At 39.1% G+C, this 16,119-nt stretch overlaps 1 protein-coding gene and 1 long non-coding RNA gene across 2 annotated transcripts in view; one reads left to right on the forward strand and one right to left on the reverse strand.

The window, feature by feature from the left end:
* LOC131137573 (uncharacterized) overlaps positions 1-3,314 on the reverse strand; it is a 32,559-nt gene extending 29,245 nt beyond the window's left edge. Inside the window, exon 1 of the long non-coding RNA XR_009131940.1 lies at positions 3,266-3,314. This is a non-coding gene — a long non-coding RNA (uncharacterized LOC131137573). The remainder of the gene's footprint in view (positions 1-3,265) is intronic.
* A 532-nt stretch (positions 3,315-3,846) lies between these two features.
* On the forward strand, positions 3,847-15,265 carry si:dkey-79d12.5 (maternal B9.15 protein). Its single transcript, XM_058085685.1, has 5 exons — positions 3,847-4,043; positions 10,187-10,364; positions 11,996-12,133; positions 12,230-12,545; positions 14,206-15,265. The coding sequence occupies exons 2-5, from the start codon at positions 10,192-10,194 to the stop codon at positions 14,425-14,427; spliced, it is 849 nt and encodes a 282-aa protein (XP_057941668.1). The 5' UTR covers positions 3,847-4,043; positions 10,187-10,191; the 3' UTR covers positions 14,428-15,265.
* The last annotated feature ends 854 nt before the right edge of the window (positions 15,266-16,119 follow it).

Genomic DNA, 16,119 nt, shown 5'->3' on the forward strand with positions numbered 1-16,119 from the left:
ATCAACGCCCATGATGAAAACATCACTTGGGGCCTCCCACAAAAACTGACTTATGACTCTCTATTTTCGAGGACCCTTGTCAGTCATGGGGCCTTAGCAAAACCTGCCAACTATGAAGACATTTTATGAGCGCTATTTTCCGGTTATTATTATCAACATTTCATCTTATTCTTGTTACTACATCAGACCTGTCAGTGTTGAAGGAATGCTAAAGAAAAACAAATCAGAGGATGCAATGCGTTGGGGGGGGGGGGGGCACATAAAATTTCTTCAAGGTTGACAGGTCTGATAATGTAACAAGAAAAACTGCAATGTTGATACAAATACCACAAAGTTTTGTCTGTCCTCTTGACAAGTCGTATTCACACAGTAAGACGTGTGCAACATGCACACAAATGCAACAAAATGTGTCGTGAAGTAAACAAGCAGTGAAAAATCTGTACACGTTGGCAGGTCTAAATTGTGCCTTTTGCTCCATTGTTCTAGTTTTATTTTTTTTTTTGGCTTTTGTTTGGGTTTGATTTGAGTTCAAACTAGGGCTGTCAAATTCTAAAAATTTGCAATCAGATTAATACTGGTTTTCAAATTAATCATGATTAATCACTACATTGCATTATGTCTGAAATATGCCCATTTTTACTGTATTTTATTGAAAGAAAGCTAAATTATAGGGAAGGGTTATATTTGTATTTACTAACAGATGTTAGTGGCTGTCGAGTGGTTAGCACACAGGCCTCACAGCTAGGAGACCCGAGTTCAATTCCACCCTCGGCCATCTCTGTGTGGAGTTTGCATGTTCTCCCTGTGCATGCGTGGGTTTTCTCCAGGTACTCCGGTTTCCTCCCACATTCCAAAAACATGCTAGGTTAATTAGCGACTCCAAATTGTCCATAGGTATGAATGTGAGTGTGAATGGTTATTTGTCTATATGTGCCCTGTGATTGGCTGGCGACCAGTCCAGGGTGTACCCCGCCTCTCGCCCGAAGACAGCTGGGATAGGCTCCAGCACCCCCCGGTACCCTCGTGAGGAAAAAGCGGTAGAAAATGAATGAATGAATGAATGAATGAATATTTGAATCAGACTTGAACTGTGTTACTATGAGCAAAGAGGGGTTGCATTTAAAGACATCTACTGAGTGAATTTCCGAGCGTACTTAAATGCAACAAATTGTACTTCTGCATTAATAGTTACAATGACAGAAATAACTTTCAGTTTATTTAGATCACACTTAATAAAGACACTTTATGTATTTTATGTGCCCTGTGATTGGCTGGAGAACAGTCCAGGGTGTACCCCGCCTCTCGCCCGAAGACAGGCTCCAGCACCCCCGTGCCCCTCGTGAGGATAAGCGGTAGAAAATGAATGACTGAACATTGAGGATGTTGAATTTAAGTCTTTGTGAGTTGTGTCTTTAATGATGTAATCTCCAATATTTGTCCAGTTCTTTGATGTCAACAAGTACTTTTGCCTTCCTCCTGTCCGCCATTAAACTTGATGTAGATTTTGCAGTCGGCGCTCCAAAGTGCCTGGAATTCTCCCCTGGTTCCTTAAATCTTGTGCCTTCTTTTGTCGGATGTTCATTGTTTCTTTCAGTTTCCTCCTCTGCCTTGTTGTTCCTGTTGTTGAACTTTATGATGATGACAGGTGTTGCGTTGTTATTGTTATTCCTGCCAAAACATTGGCATCAATGCCGTTGACCACCACTTTTTAATGCGGAATGTTGGCAACCTGTTGCTGTGTTGCAGCAACATCTTGTCCTCCTACGTTGTCAGCTGCTCTGGCCACTTTGTTCATATGCGTCGACTACGCCGAATCACCCACTCTACACGTCCTTTGCGTCATAGTGCGATCCTTGTCATCATTTTGCCTCTATAAAGCTTCCATTTTACTTCCACTCCGTCCATATCTTTCAACAGTGATGCCTTTTCATTAGGGATTTCATGTTTTATTTAGTTTTCACCACATTTAGCTCCTTTCTTATATGATTCAACATCACAATTATCTCCAGTTCCAGGCTTCCTTCCCCTGTAGTTGTGGGTCCAGCAACAAGCAGACGCTCTTTTTCTACGCATTAACAAGCTTGTGGTGTCAGTGAACGCATCTGCAGTTATAGTCGAGATCCATGGGCAGGAAAAGTGCCAAAATTGTAAAAAAATTTATAGGCGCAGAGCTAAAAAAAAATAAAAAAATTGCTGAGTACGATTTAAGAAAACTGGTTATGCTTGATAATTTTTTCATGTTAGGTTTTGTTGTGATATTATCCTTATAAATCTAAATATTTATGCATTAGTTTTCGATAAAATTTATGTTAATTTCTCGGCCATCTCTGTGTGGAGTTTGCATGTCATGTTTTCACACAGCTGAAGTTTGTCTATATGTGTCCTGTGATTGGCTGGCCACCAGTACAAGGTGTATTCTCCACATTATTATTTATTATTTATTATTACATGTGAGCCAGGCAACGGCAACGGCATTTCGTTGGCAATTTCACTGCTGTGTTATTGTGCAATGACAATAAAGAAAGTCTATGTCTACCCCGCCTCTCACCCAAAGGCAGCTGGGATAGGCTCCAGCACCCCCTGCAACACTCGTGAGGAAAAGCAGTAGAAAATGAATGAATGAATGAATGAAAATTGTATATAAGACATTTTATGAGGTTTTAATGGAATTTTAAACATTTTAATGCCTTAAATTCTAATTATTGGACACTGCGGATACCCTGTCATATGTCCCTTATCCTCCTTAGGGTCACGTTGTTGCTGGAACCTATCCCAGCTGTCTTCAGGCGAGAGGTGGGGTACACACTGGACTGTTTGCCAGCCAATCGCAAGGCACATATAGACAAACAACCATTCACAGTCATATTCCATTGTGTGGAAATTTCCATTATATAATGACATTGCAATGCTATTGCGTCATACTAAATTGTGTCAATTTAATTAAGCCAGTTGCCGTTTTAATTGCGTCATCTACTAAGATTTGAAGCGAACATAGGGATAAAGTAGTTTCAGGTGTGGCCAAAAACTTTCATACAATCAACACAATTAAGTAACAAAGACAAACCCGCTGAGATGAAGTAAACCTAATGTCGTTTTTAACTGTATACCGCACGAGGCATCATTGCAAGGCATATATGCTAGCATATATGAAGAATTTCAAGTATGCTAACTCTATACTTGAACTTAAGCCACTTTCTTGCCTGTTTCTTGATTACATAAATAGCATTCTTAACAGACAAATAAAATACTTTTATATAATACTTACAAAATATTAGCGGACAGTCGAGAGGACAGTTGCAACCAGTTAGCAGAAGGTGGGCATGTCGTTACAAATAATATGATACGGATACCAGGAACCCAATGTCGTTGATTGATGCTAGCGAGAGTGATGCGGCCGAAATTATTCGGTTCTTTTCACAAATGTCTGTTTATTTTTTGTTGTGTTGTTCTTACTGTTACTTACTGAGCCAATTGTTTTTACTTTAGTTTAGTTATTTTGCAATACTGTAGTTTTTTGTGCAAACAATTCAAAAATACGGTAATTATTATTTTTATTATTATTCAAAAATATTTAAAACATGTTTTGTCAATAAAATATATGTACTGTACATTCCGTTTTGCTCAACACTGACACACAATTTACGCAAAATCACAAAAATGATTCAATAATCTTGTAATTTTTCAACTAAAAAGTACCCGAGTACCGGTCATTTGGAGTATCGGATTGAAACAAACATTTTCAGTATCGCCCTCATACCAGCAACCAACAGATCGCCTTCTCTTGCAGTTACCTGCCGGACCTTATATGGTGCGACGTGGGCGTGGCTAAGCAAGGGCTTCGTCAGCGCCTGTTCACGACTGTCGTGGCCAGGAAGTGAGTCACACTGACGGTAATGTTGCGTTTGGGTTGCACACAAGGCGAGTAGAAGGAAGCAACATGTGCTGAGTACAATAACTCCAACTCATCAGCACAGCGAGTTAGACTACGGCGACGAGAACACACGACGAAGACCGGATATCCACACGGATCATTCTATTAACCGGTCAGTTATGGTGCTTCTGTTAACATGTTGCTTTAGGTACTTAATTTGCTTTCTTTCATGATGGCATTTAAAGTGTTATTATTGTTTAAAATGGAAAGCGACTTAAAAAAACCCATAACGGTTTAACGTACGTTGGCAGTTTATTATCTTTGATGCTTTGTTGCTAAAACAGTGCAGCCTTATGATGAAGTGCTAACGACTGTTAAGTTTTCACCTCCTGGGGGGTTTCCGCGTCGTTGTCATTAAAACAAAATGTAATATTTCACTTTCTGCTTTGTCGAAACTAAATAGAAGAAGTATAAAATGTATTTTTATCGCCTTTGTTGAGAAAGGTCTCACCGTTAGAGACACGTGTTGTGTCGCTGTTGCTTTGTTGTTGTTGTTATTGTATCTCCTTTTGTTTGACGCGTCTCGAGACTGCAGTGGTGTCCAAAGTGCGGCTCCAGGGGGCACGTGTGGCATGTAGGTTTTTTTTTGGTCCTCAACACGTGGTTATAAAATCTACAATCAAATAAAAATAACCCGTTGTTGAAATGTTGCTACTAATAACACTAAGCCTGTTATTGTAATAATAATAATAACAGGCTTTATCACCTCTACCATAAAGCTGCTAACTCCCGTGCGTATGTAGAATTTAAAAATTCCAAAAAATATCAAAATGGCCCCTGCATTCTGTCTGTTAAAAACAGTTAGTGCCACACTTTGTAATGATGCAACTGGACTGTAAAAACCGACGTGATTTGGAAGAAGTGGGTTCACGCTGAGCACATATCAGATACACGAACATGTGATATTGCGCTTGTGTCATAATAATACCTTTGTCGCCTTTAACAGAGCTGAGACGGAGCTTGTTAACTAATTAGCATATATATTGGGTCAACCTTTTCTAGAAAAAAACAAGAAAACGCAAAGGGTTTGGGTCCATTTTGATAATGTTTCAACAGGCTAAAAAGCAACCCAAATACTAAATTATATGTATATTTAAATAAAACACAGACTGCACGTCAGACTGTGTGGTAGTACTATTGCTATTTATATTAACATTTAGTTTTTCTTCATATATTAAGATTGCTGTTGAATTAAACTCAAAGTAAGTTGAATTAAACTCACTTTGAACACCAAAGCTTTACATGATGTGTGTTTAGAGGAAGCTGCGTTATATACAAAGTAAAATGTCTTTGAAATAGGTTACTGGCGAGTAAACAACGTCTGAATTTTTGGGAAAACATTTTTTTTGTTTGGGTCAACCACTGCATTCCTTTGATTACATCAAAGAAATTGCAATTTTTCATATTATCTGTATCTCACTGTAAAACCAGTGATGTTATTTTAGTCTTCAGATTGCCTGTGACATACATTTTCACAAGTAATAAATACATTTCAAGCATTTAAGGTAAAGCTACTCGGTAAACTTTCTTAAATGGCTTATTTTATCAGATTATTTCTACTAGAGCAGGGGTCTCAAACTCAATTTACTTGGGGGCCACTGGAGCTAGGGTCTGGGTGAGACTGGGCCGCATCAGGTTTTCCAAAAAAAAAACGCATTTATTAAAAACAGAAAAATGAATAAACTTTGCTTTGGTTCCGATTTTCTACAAGAAAAGCTCTGATAAAACATTCCACTGTTCTCAAATATCTTACTTTTTATTTTTCTACACAAAATAAAAAAACAAAAAAAACAAATCAAGAATAAAGAAAATTAATCAGTAATAAATAAATAAATATTATAATAATACTAAAACGGCAAATAATAAAAACTTAAGAAACCACATATAGTTGGTGGGTAGACAAATTATTTTTTTCAGATTAAAATGAACAAAGCATTATTAGAGCCCTGTAGACATGACAAAACACGACTATAGTCACATTTATACTCTTTTTATTTACAACATATTGCGCAACTGCAGAGTCTTGAGACACATGCTAACTCGCAAACTAGAGATCTAGCGACCTAAACGGTAGCCTTCAAGTTATTTCCTTTAAACTTAAATAGCCTGAAAAACTTACCACTTCCGCACGGATAGGGAGGATAACTATTAACAGTTATTTAACCTTTAACATGAACATTAATCAAACGTAATAGTTTTTTCTGGGTACGTACCATACAGCATCCATATCAAACTTGCGCGGGCCGCACTAATATTAAACTTTCATATCAAGGCGGGGGCCTCAAACTAGTGTCCTGCAGGCCACGTGTTTGAGACCCCTGTACTAGAGCCTGGCTGTAATGGGATCTTTGTGGCCAGTACTGGTATTGGTGATAACAGTTATATCCGCCAATATATGAAATAAGAGCATTGATACACAAGATATACCCAAATATGGTTCAACACAAAGAAGCAGAAGGCTATTATTACATGGAGGAACTTTAATGTATGTGTTACCCAAATTGCACACTACAGATGTTGCATTCAACACCTTTTGTGAAGTGCCTCCACACCTTACTCACTAGTTAATAAAAACGTTAAAAAGTTGACTACAAAGAAAATAAGAAAATAATCAGTACCAGTTCCTCAGTCGGAGGAAAATACTGCCTCAAATGTTTTGGTGTGGAATTGTACTACTGTACGTTATATAAATAGATCAACGTGGTCAAAAGGGACGACGTAATAATTATGGGCTTGCTCAGTAATGCAAGCCCCATAGACTACTGCTCAACTCTCCCTGTGGCTAAATGCTAATTGCTAGCATGTTAGCATTTAAGCTAATTTACTCATGTCTAAAGGCAAATACACACATGGCATGATGTAGGAAGGTTATAGGACAACCTTGGCACTTTCTAAACTTGAGGCCGTCTTGCTAGGTGCTAGCATGATGACTGTTAGCATGTTAGCATTTTAGCTAATTTACTCATTTCTAAAGGCAAATAGACACATGGCATGATGTGGGGACACTATGGGACTGCATCAACGTTTTCGGTACTTGAGGCTGTTTTGCTCGGTGCTAGAACGGTAGCCGTTGGCGCACCGGGCCCGAGGTTCACAGCACAGATGGCAAGCCCATCAAAATTTCCGCTGGAATTTTCTAGTAATTGAGCCTTTTATTCTAAGTCAACTGCCTCTTTGTGCTAACCTGTATACTCCCTGGCTATGCATGCTCTTTGCAGTGTGTCGTTTACTCACCTAAAGTGAATCCAAGGGACGTTAAAGACACAGTTCTAACCACACACTCTAAAAATCCTTTGTCAGCCACAACATTTTATCTGTTTTCTGTTCCATTACTGCAACTCTAGGACATATTCAAGTACAAGGTTACATTTATCTGAAACTTGAGAAGCCAGGGAATGAAACAAGTTAAATATCAGCGTTAGGACAAAGTGACAGGCCAGGTATGTGTGACAAGATGAACAAGCCAGCGCTGGAATGGGCTTATTTAAGTTTGCTGAGTGGCGCAAAACAAGCTTATATAACTGGAAGAGCAACAACAACCTGGAAAACGACACTTGTGACTTGATCCCATTTACCTAATAATGAGCCGCAGGGGGAAAGTTTTTTGTTTTTTTTCCTCATCATCCTAGCAAAAATGAGACATGAAGCGCGGTTCATGTGAAGGTCAAGTACCAATTGTTGTTTTTTTTAGTGAATGAATAGAAGTAATGAGTTAATTAAAGTAAGAATGCTTAACCTTTGGAGATGCCTGTCAGACACGTAATGGAGAAAACAGGGAGGTGTTTATTTGCATTCTGTAGCTGTTACATATTCTTTGAACATTTACAATGTTACATTGGTTTTTGTTATGAATTTGTTCCACAAGGTCTAACGAAAACCAAAATGCTAGAAAATCAGTTTCTTGGGCCCCATGGCGGGTTGTTCAGTTCAGTTCAGTTCAGTTCAGTTCAGTTCAGTTCAGTTCAGTTCAGTTCAGTTCAGTTCAGTTCAGTTCAGTTCAGTTCAGTTCAGTTCAGTTTAGTTTAGTTTAGTTCAGTTTAGTTCAGTTCAGTTCAGTTCAGTTCAGTTCAGTGACAATGCGCAGACCTCACAACAATGAGACCAGGGTTCAATCCCATCCTCAGCCATCTCTGTGTGGAATTTGCATGTTCTCCCCGTTTATGTTATGTTTTATGTTATGTTTTGTCATGTTTTATGTCATGTTTTATGTCATGTTTTTCATGTTTTTTGTTATGTTATGTTTTATTATGTTTTTATGTTGTGTTTTATGTTGTTATGTTATGTTATAGTATGTTTTTGTTATGTTATGTTTTATGTTGTTATTACGTTTTTTGTTATGTTATGTTTTATGTTATGATTTATGTTGTTATCTTGTTATATTGTTTTTGTTATGTTATGTTTTATGTTATGTTTTATGTTATATTGTTATATTATGTTTTTGTTATGTTATGTTATGTTTTATGCTGTTTTATGTTAGTTTTATGTTATGTTATGTTATGTTACCTATATATATATATAGGTGTGTAATTTATATATACACATATACATCATATTCTCCCCGTGCATGCGTGGGTTTTCTCCGGGTACTCCGGTTTCCTCCCACATTCCAAAAACATGCTAAGTAAATTGGCGACTCCAAATTGTCCATAGGTATGAATGTGAGTGTGAATGGTTGTTTGTCTATATGTGCTGTGATTGGCTGGCCACCAGTCCAGGGTGTACCCCGCCTCTCGCCCGAAGACAGCTGGGATAGGCTTCAGCAACCCCCGCGACTCTCGTGAGGATAAGCAGTAGAAAATGAATGAATGAGTTCAGTGACAACTTCTATAGCGCCTTGTTTGAGCAATCAAATCCACAGAGTAATGCAGTACAGGGCAAACTAGTTTGTCCTGTGCAATATTGAATGATAAAGTTTGAGTTTACGAAAACCTAGGCAATGAAAACTGGGTCAGGTAGATTATACTGAGTAGCTAGAGCCTTTCTAATAGGTTTAATTTCTGTTTCTATGGTTATCATCATACTTTTCCACAGTGTGCTGAAGTCACAAGATTTGTGAGAACTTGTGATAGTGGTTTGACTTTTGAGTCCTATTTTGTTGAGCTTTGAAGGTTCCACTGTCTATTTAGTCTCCTCATGAACACTAAAGCATTAGCAGCATGTTGCAAAGGCCCAATAACCAAGAGACCTCAAGGTGTGACATTCTGTCAGGCACATCAGCAAAGGATTAGTGGTTCTCAGACAGTTCGCAGCCCAGTTGGAGTTCGCCTTGGCCTTTCTCGTCAACGTACTCCTCTATCCCCGGTCAGGCTGACACTGGCGCCCTCCTCAAACGGACGCTATCAGAAGATAAACAGCTTGCTCAGTATGCAGGTCATAATACTTGTGTGTGTTGTTTGCTCTTATTCAAGCTTCCTTTTGCCAAGGCTCATTTGCGTCTGTTCTTTCACATTGCAAATGCAATCTAGTGAGCGAATGATCGATATGGTCAAATATATATTTTTTTATTGTAGTTATCATTTGCAGTGGTGTAGCCATACTAGTATAATTTCATTCATTCATTTTCTACCGCTTATCCTCACGAGGGTCGCGGGGGGTGCTGGAGCCTATCCCAGCTGTCTATGGGCGAGAGGCGGGGTACACCCTGGACTGGTGGCCAGCCAATCACAGGGCACATATAGACAAACAACCATTCACACTCACATTCATACCTATGGACAATTTGGAGTTGCCAATTAACCTAGCATGTTTTTGGAATGTGGGAGGAAACCGGAGTACCCGGAGAAAACCCACGCATACACGGGGAGAACATGCAAACTCCACACAGAGATGGCCGAGGGTGGAATTGAACCCTGGTCTCCTAGCTGTGAGGTCTGCGCGCTAGCCACTCGAACACCGTGCCGACTAGTATAATTTGTACCTTGAAAATGAACATCAACACAATATTACAAACCAAACAGTCCTGGCTGTGATACACTGCAGTACTGGTAAACTAATAATGGTCTGTCAATCAAAATTGGGCATCTTCATGAAGGCATCAGACTGTATGTTAAGCCCAAAGGTAATATGAAATTCATCATGGGCAACTGCAGGGACACTTTGTATCGCGGATAATAGCTGTTACTCCTCCACGCTGCCCTAAAGCTGCTGTCACCACAGAATATAATAATTTTGTACATGCAGTCAGTCTGTCGACACATCGTCATAAAAGCAGTTAAAGTTGACAAGTGAAAGTGATTTCTCCTTTGTATCCGCCAGGCGCCATGAAGAGAGAGGTGAAGGCCGGAGTCGACTTCCTGAAACGTCTGGCTGTAGCACGTGGCAAACTTGATGAAGCAAAAGCGCAAGTGTTTGCAGAGAAGCTGCAGAAACTTTTATTGGAAAAGTTTGAGGAGCACTGGTACCCTGACTCCCCAAGCAAAGGACAGGCGTTCAGGTTAGTGAACACTTCCGGGAATTATTTGAATACAATATGAATGCTTTTCAATAAAAAATAAATAACAGGTGATGCAGAGGAATATTGCATGTATCTGGGAGGAGAGTTTATTCAAATATATATACAAAAAGACGCTCTTGGAGGTGCACATTCTGTTTTATTTTCGACTCAGCAGCCAGGACAGACGCACAATTTTTTTTCATTTCTATGTTACATTAAATCTTGCAATTTTCCTCTTCGCCATCACAAAATAATAAAATGACAGAATGGAATGGAATGGCCTTTATTGTCATTATACAAAATGTACAACGAGATTGGAGAGCTTCTCCTTTCAGTGCAGTAGTCAAGTAAAAAAAAAAAAGTATACAAAAGTAGAGTAAAAAAGACAATTTAACAAGATATATACAAGATATCCAAAATATACACATAGTATTGCACAGGAGCATATGCAGGAGCAGACATATTGCAGATATATTAATTTTAGTGCAATGATAAATAGGTCATAGTGCAAATAATGACTGGTGTATACAGGTGAGTAAAGTCACATATGAGTGAATTGTATTGGGTTGTTAAATAAATAAATACGATTGAGGTAGTAACAGAGGCAGTGATGGAAATATTGCACATTTGCATTACGCTAATACAAAACACAACACTAAGCTATTGTAAAATTCAAAATTAAAACTCAAATTTTCTGCTATTGTGGCATGTAAAGTATCAATTTTGACATTATAGGAACGTTCGACCATACTATTTAGTCCTTGCTTCTCTTGGTACACTGTTAAGCTAGAGATTAAATGAGGAGCAAGCATTACTGGTTATGGTAGACCAGGGGTCTCAAACTCAATTTACCTGGGGGCCACTGGAGCTAGGGTCTGGGCAAGGCTGGGCCGCGTCAGGTTTTCCAAAAAAAAAAAAAAAAGGCATTTATTAAAAACAGAAAAATATACAAACTTTTTCAGTCCTTTGGTTCCGATTTTCTACAATAAAAGCTCTGATAAAACATTCCACTGTTCTCAAATATCTTAATTTTTATTTTTCTGCACAAAATAAGATGAAAAATAAACAAATCAAGAATAAAGAAAATCATAAATAAATATAATAATAATAAAACGGCAAATAATAAAAACTTAAGAAACCACATATAGTTGGTGGGTAGACAAATTATTTTTTTCAGATTAAAATGAACAAAGCATTATTAGAGCCCTGTAGACATGACAAAACACGACTATAGTCACATTTATACTTTTTTTTTCATTTACAACATATTGCGCAACTGCAGGGTCTTGAGACACATGCTAACTCGCAAACTAGAGAACTAGCGACCTAAACGGTAGCCTTCAAGTTATTTCCTTTAAACTTAAATAGCCAAAAACTTACCACTTCCACACGGATAGGGAGGATAACTATTAACAGTTATTTAACCTTTAACATGAACATTAATCAAATGTAATAATTTTTTCTGAGTACTTGATACCATACAGCATCCATATCAAACTTGCATATCAAGGCGGGGGCCTCAAACTAGTGTCCTGCGGGCCACGTGTTTGAGACCCCTCTGGTAGACAATCCAAGATTCGGACACCTCGATAAGAACGTTTAAAAAAAACGTACGTTTCTTTGTGTTGCAGATGTATCCGGATAAATAACAGAATACCCTATGACGAGGCGCTCCTCAAGGCATGTGAGGAGAGTGAGCTCACACCCAGTGATCTCAGTCTTCCCCCGGAGGTCACCGTGTGGATCGACCCACTGGAGGTGTGCGCGAGGTGAGTCACCGTCTGAGATGCAACATGACACATGATGAATCAAAGCCGGTAAGAATGTTCTTTATGTAAAATAATCCTCCCCCTTCCCGACCACAGATCCGGAGAGAATAGCCGGCCATTCACAATAGCCAGTTTCAACGATAACGAAGAGCAAGAGGAGGGTGGTGCGAAGGAAGGAAACGAGGTCCAGGCGAACCTCGACACTTCAGATTATCACTCTGCGACTTCATCTGACTGCGGTTCTGCTGCATCGAGCGACACAGAGGAGGAGGCAAAGGATGGCGAGACAGAAGGAGAGGCAAAAAAAGAGAAGAAAGTCGAGAAGCACGAAGCGGGGAGTGACGTCACAATAACGATGGTGCCCAGGATTCGGATTCGCCAGCAACATAAAGTCAAATATGGCAAAATTGTGGTAAGTTGTGTTTTCTTTATGTGGCAAACAAAACAACTAGGATCTGTTTTAACCGGTCATTGCAATTATTGAAAAAAATGGGTACAATGCGGCCCTGTGATTGGCTGGCGACCAGTCCAGGGTGTACCCCGCCTCTCGCCTGAAAGACAGCTGGGATAGGCTCCAGCACCCCTGCGACCCTCATGAGGAAAAAGCAGTAGAAAATGAATGAATGAATGAATCTGTTTCAGTACATTCACTTTTTATAGGAATCAGTTATAAAGGAATATTGGCGCTAAAAATGACTCAGCTCTTCTGTCCCCCCCCCTCCGTTCACCGCCATGTTCAACAATAAACGTAAAAGTGATGTCAAATGTTCATTTAGCAATTACATTTCATGTTGTTTTCTGCATGTAAAACTAATTACTATGACCATATTCTAATGTCATGACATCTCCTATACTACAGAACTACTACTAATTGTTTAAATCCTGTGCCGCTCGCGGGTCTGTGAGGAAATGGGAACTCTTTCTTTGGCCGCAGAGCTATAAAGGAACTCACGACGAGCTTGTCATTTGGAAATCGCAGGAGACCATTACTAAATATAACAGTCTCACTGTGTCATCTTAGAGGAAAGAAAATATCATCTAAAAATATCTTTTTTAAAAAAATATCTAAAATCATCACACAGTAACTTAACACTTAAAAAGGGAGCTAAGAAATACACAAGAGAAGTACACAGCTTTTTTGGGTCACCCTCCACTCTTTCAATCTGTGTGTCCATAGACTCTGTAGCGCCACCAACTGGTGGAAATGTATATCTGCCGTAACTTCCTTCCACATGGTCGGGTCATGCCGAAATTTTTTCTGTTGGTTTGGGGTACCCTCCGGTCCGTTATCATGTGGGCGCGTAGACTCTATACCGCCACCCACTGGTGGAAATGTATATCTGCCACAAGTACCTACCACATGTTCATCTCAAATTTTTGATGCCAGTTTCGTGGCCGCATACCCGCCTTGCTACCGGTGTCGCCCCCTTCTGGCAGAAAATTGTAAGTGCCAAAATTGTAACTCCGTACGACTTATCCGATCACCCTGTATTTTTGTACGGCGTGTGTGTGCGCCCGTCCACTCGTGCGCGTACCCCCGACATGCGCGTACCCCCGAGCGCGTCGGGGTGCTTGAGCCCGCTCATCACTGCAGTGTTAATTTTAAATGTTTTTATTTTTGGCTTGTGTTTTTCTCAGACTTTGGAATAGACTAATGATGGCAGCCGAGGTTCTACTTTGTAATCACTTCAACTGTTGTCAGGAATACACAAATTTTTACTCATATTTTACTTCTTATATTTACTTTTACCATACTCGGCGAAAAATTACTAGAGCATACAGTGACTGTCTTTCTATTCATTGTAAGGACTAGAAATCAATTAATTTTGCCTTTAAACTTAATTGATGTCACCCTAGTATGTTTCAAAAAGTATTTTTTCTAAAATTTTCACAAGATGCTGCTTTAGTGTATGAAAATGAGATGCATATATCATTTTTATTTTGTGTCTCAATGTGGGGATTCATAGACGTCTTTATTATTGGAGACAAGAATCAAGAGTTTTTATTTGTATCTACATTTATGGACATTGATGCAACTGAATTAATATCTTGGATTTTTTCCCGCTCTTCAGGCTCCAGCGAACCCGCAGTATTTCTTCCACCCGGCACCAGTTTGGCCCCACCCGTACAAACACAACGCGCCGGTGTTCCTCACTGCAGTTTGCGCACCCACAGTTCCACCACCCCCACCTCCACCCCAGCAAGTCCTTGGCTACTACATCTTACCGCAGCCACCTCCACAGTTTGTCCTTTCTCACGCCCCTACACAGTCGTGGGCATCTGTGAGGGGTTAGACAGCCGCACCGGGCCCCCCACCTACCCCCGCTCCCCCGGATGCAGCTCAGCTAGAAACAGAAGTCAAACGTTTCCATTACTGTCACATGTTGTTCCAGAAGTTATTACTTGCACATTGTGTATTTGTTTAGCCTTCTTTTTTTGGATTTATTTGCATTTCTTCCGTTTGGTATCAATGAAATATTCTCAGCACAGGTACTACTGATACTAAGTTCTGAACAAATGTTTATGGGACCTGTTTAAATCTGCACTGCTAATGTTCACACATTAAGAGGCAACAATCACTCGGTGCCTGTACAAGCTCAGGAAATCTCTGCAATACACTTTATGCCAAATAGTCTTTTTCAGGTGGTAGATTTTTTTTTCTAGTAATCCACTGTGCACACATCAGTTATTAATCCTTGTAAAATGTGATTGGGGTTTTAATCTCTTGTATTTACACTATCTGTATAGTAAGATTTTTTTTTAACTAAGTAGCCTGTAAATAATAACAAAATTGAATATGTAAAACAGACTGATTTTCACTTTTTAATATTGCTACTTATAAAATTGTATTTGGCTACTATTGAAGTGTCACAGAAATATTAGATTGTATAGTTATTTCAGTAACAGTAGCTGCTGTATATTGCTAATATGTGTATCAAAATTAAGATATTTTTACTGTAAATTATTATTTGAGCTACGAAATGATACTTTTTTTTATAAAGAGGTGCCCACTGATTTCCATATGCTGTGATTAATGTTTTAATATATTTTATTTACTGCCTATGCAGCAATGTGTTTGTTTCACTTGAATCTTTTTTCTATTTGGAAATTCTGTCTTCAAGGATTAAATTTAAAACTCCAAAGAAGTTTCCTTTTGTCTTTTTTACTCCCCTAATAATGCGATCCAATTCAATACGGTTTTCTCCGGGTACTCCGGTTTCCTCTCACATTCCAAAAACATGCTAACTTAATTGGCGACTCCAAATTGTCCATAGGTATGAATGTGAGTGTGAATGGTTGTTTGTCTATATGTGCCCTGTGATTGGCTGGCGACCAGTCCAGGGTGTACCCCGCCTCTCGCCTAAGTCAGCTGGGATAGGTTCCAACCTACCCTTGTGACCTGAACGAGGATAAATGACATAGAAAATGAATCAAAGGTTTTATTAGGTTATAGTGTCCTCATAAATCGAAATATTTTAAGACCTTTCAAAAAGGTACAGTATCTTAAAAAAGTGAGTACAACCCACACTTTTCTGCCACCCTTTATTCCGGAAAATATTTCATGTTGATTAAATGCAAAATTTAATTCTAAAGTTAATTGCGGTGATTTTACTCACCTGAAAATGTTTACAAATGCTAATGATATGCAAATTTGACGATGACGCCATCTACGCCAATAGCTAGTTTTCTTACTGAAAAGTTGGCAACAATGCTCCTGTCAGTCGACAGTCCTAGTGAAAAAGTGCTGCCAGTGCCAAATAAAATTAACTTTGAGTCAAAAAGGTAAAGTGAAAGGGGATTCCAAAGAAAATGGTATCAATATGTGACACTTTGTAACAGGCTGTGTTAGACCTACCCGGTCTACGAAGGCCACACTTCCTGGTTGTGTCACGTGGTCTGATGTTTACCCTGACGTCATGACAGAATATCTGCAATCTTGAGTTAAGAGTATATAATAAGTAGTAACGTGACCAAAGTGAAGGCGA

The sequence above is a fragment of the Doryrhamphus excisus genome, chromosome 10, assembly GCF_030265055.1.
Source record: "Doryrhamphus excisus isolate RoL2022-K1 chromosome 10, RoL_Dexc_1.0, whole genome shotgun sequence".
In the NCBI taxonomy this organism is placed as follows: Eukaryota; Metazoa; Chordata; class Actinopteri; order Syngnathiformes; family Syngnathidae; genus Doryrhamphus; species Doryrhamphus excisus.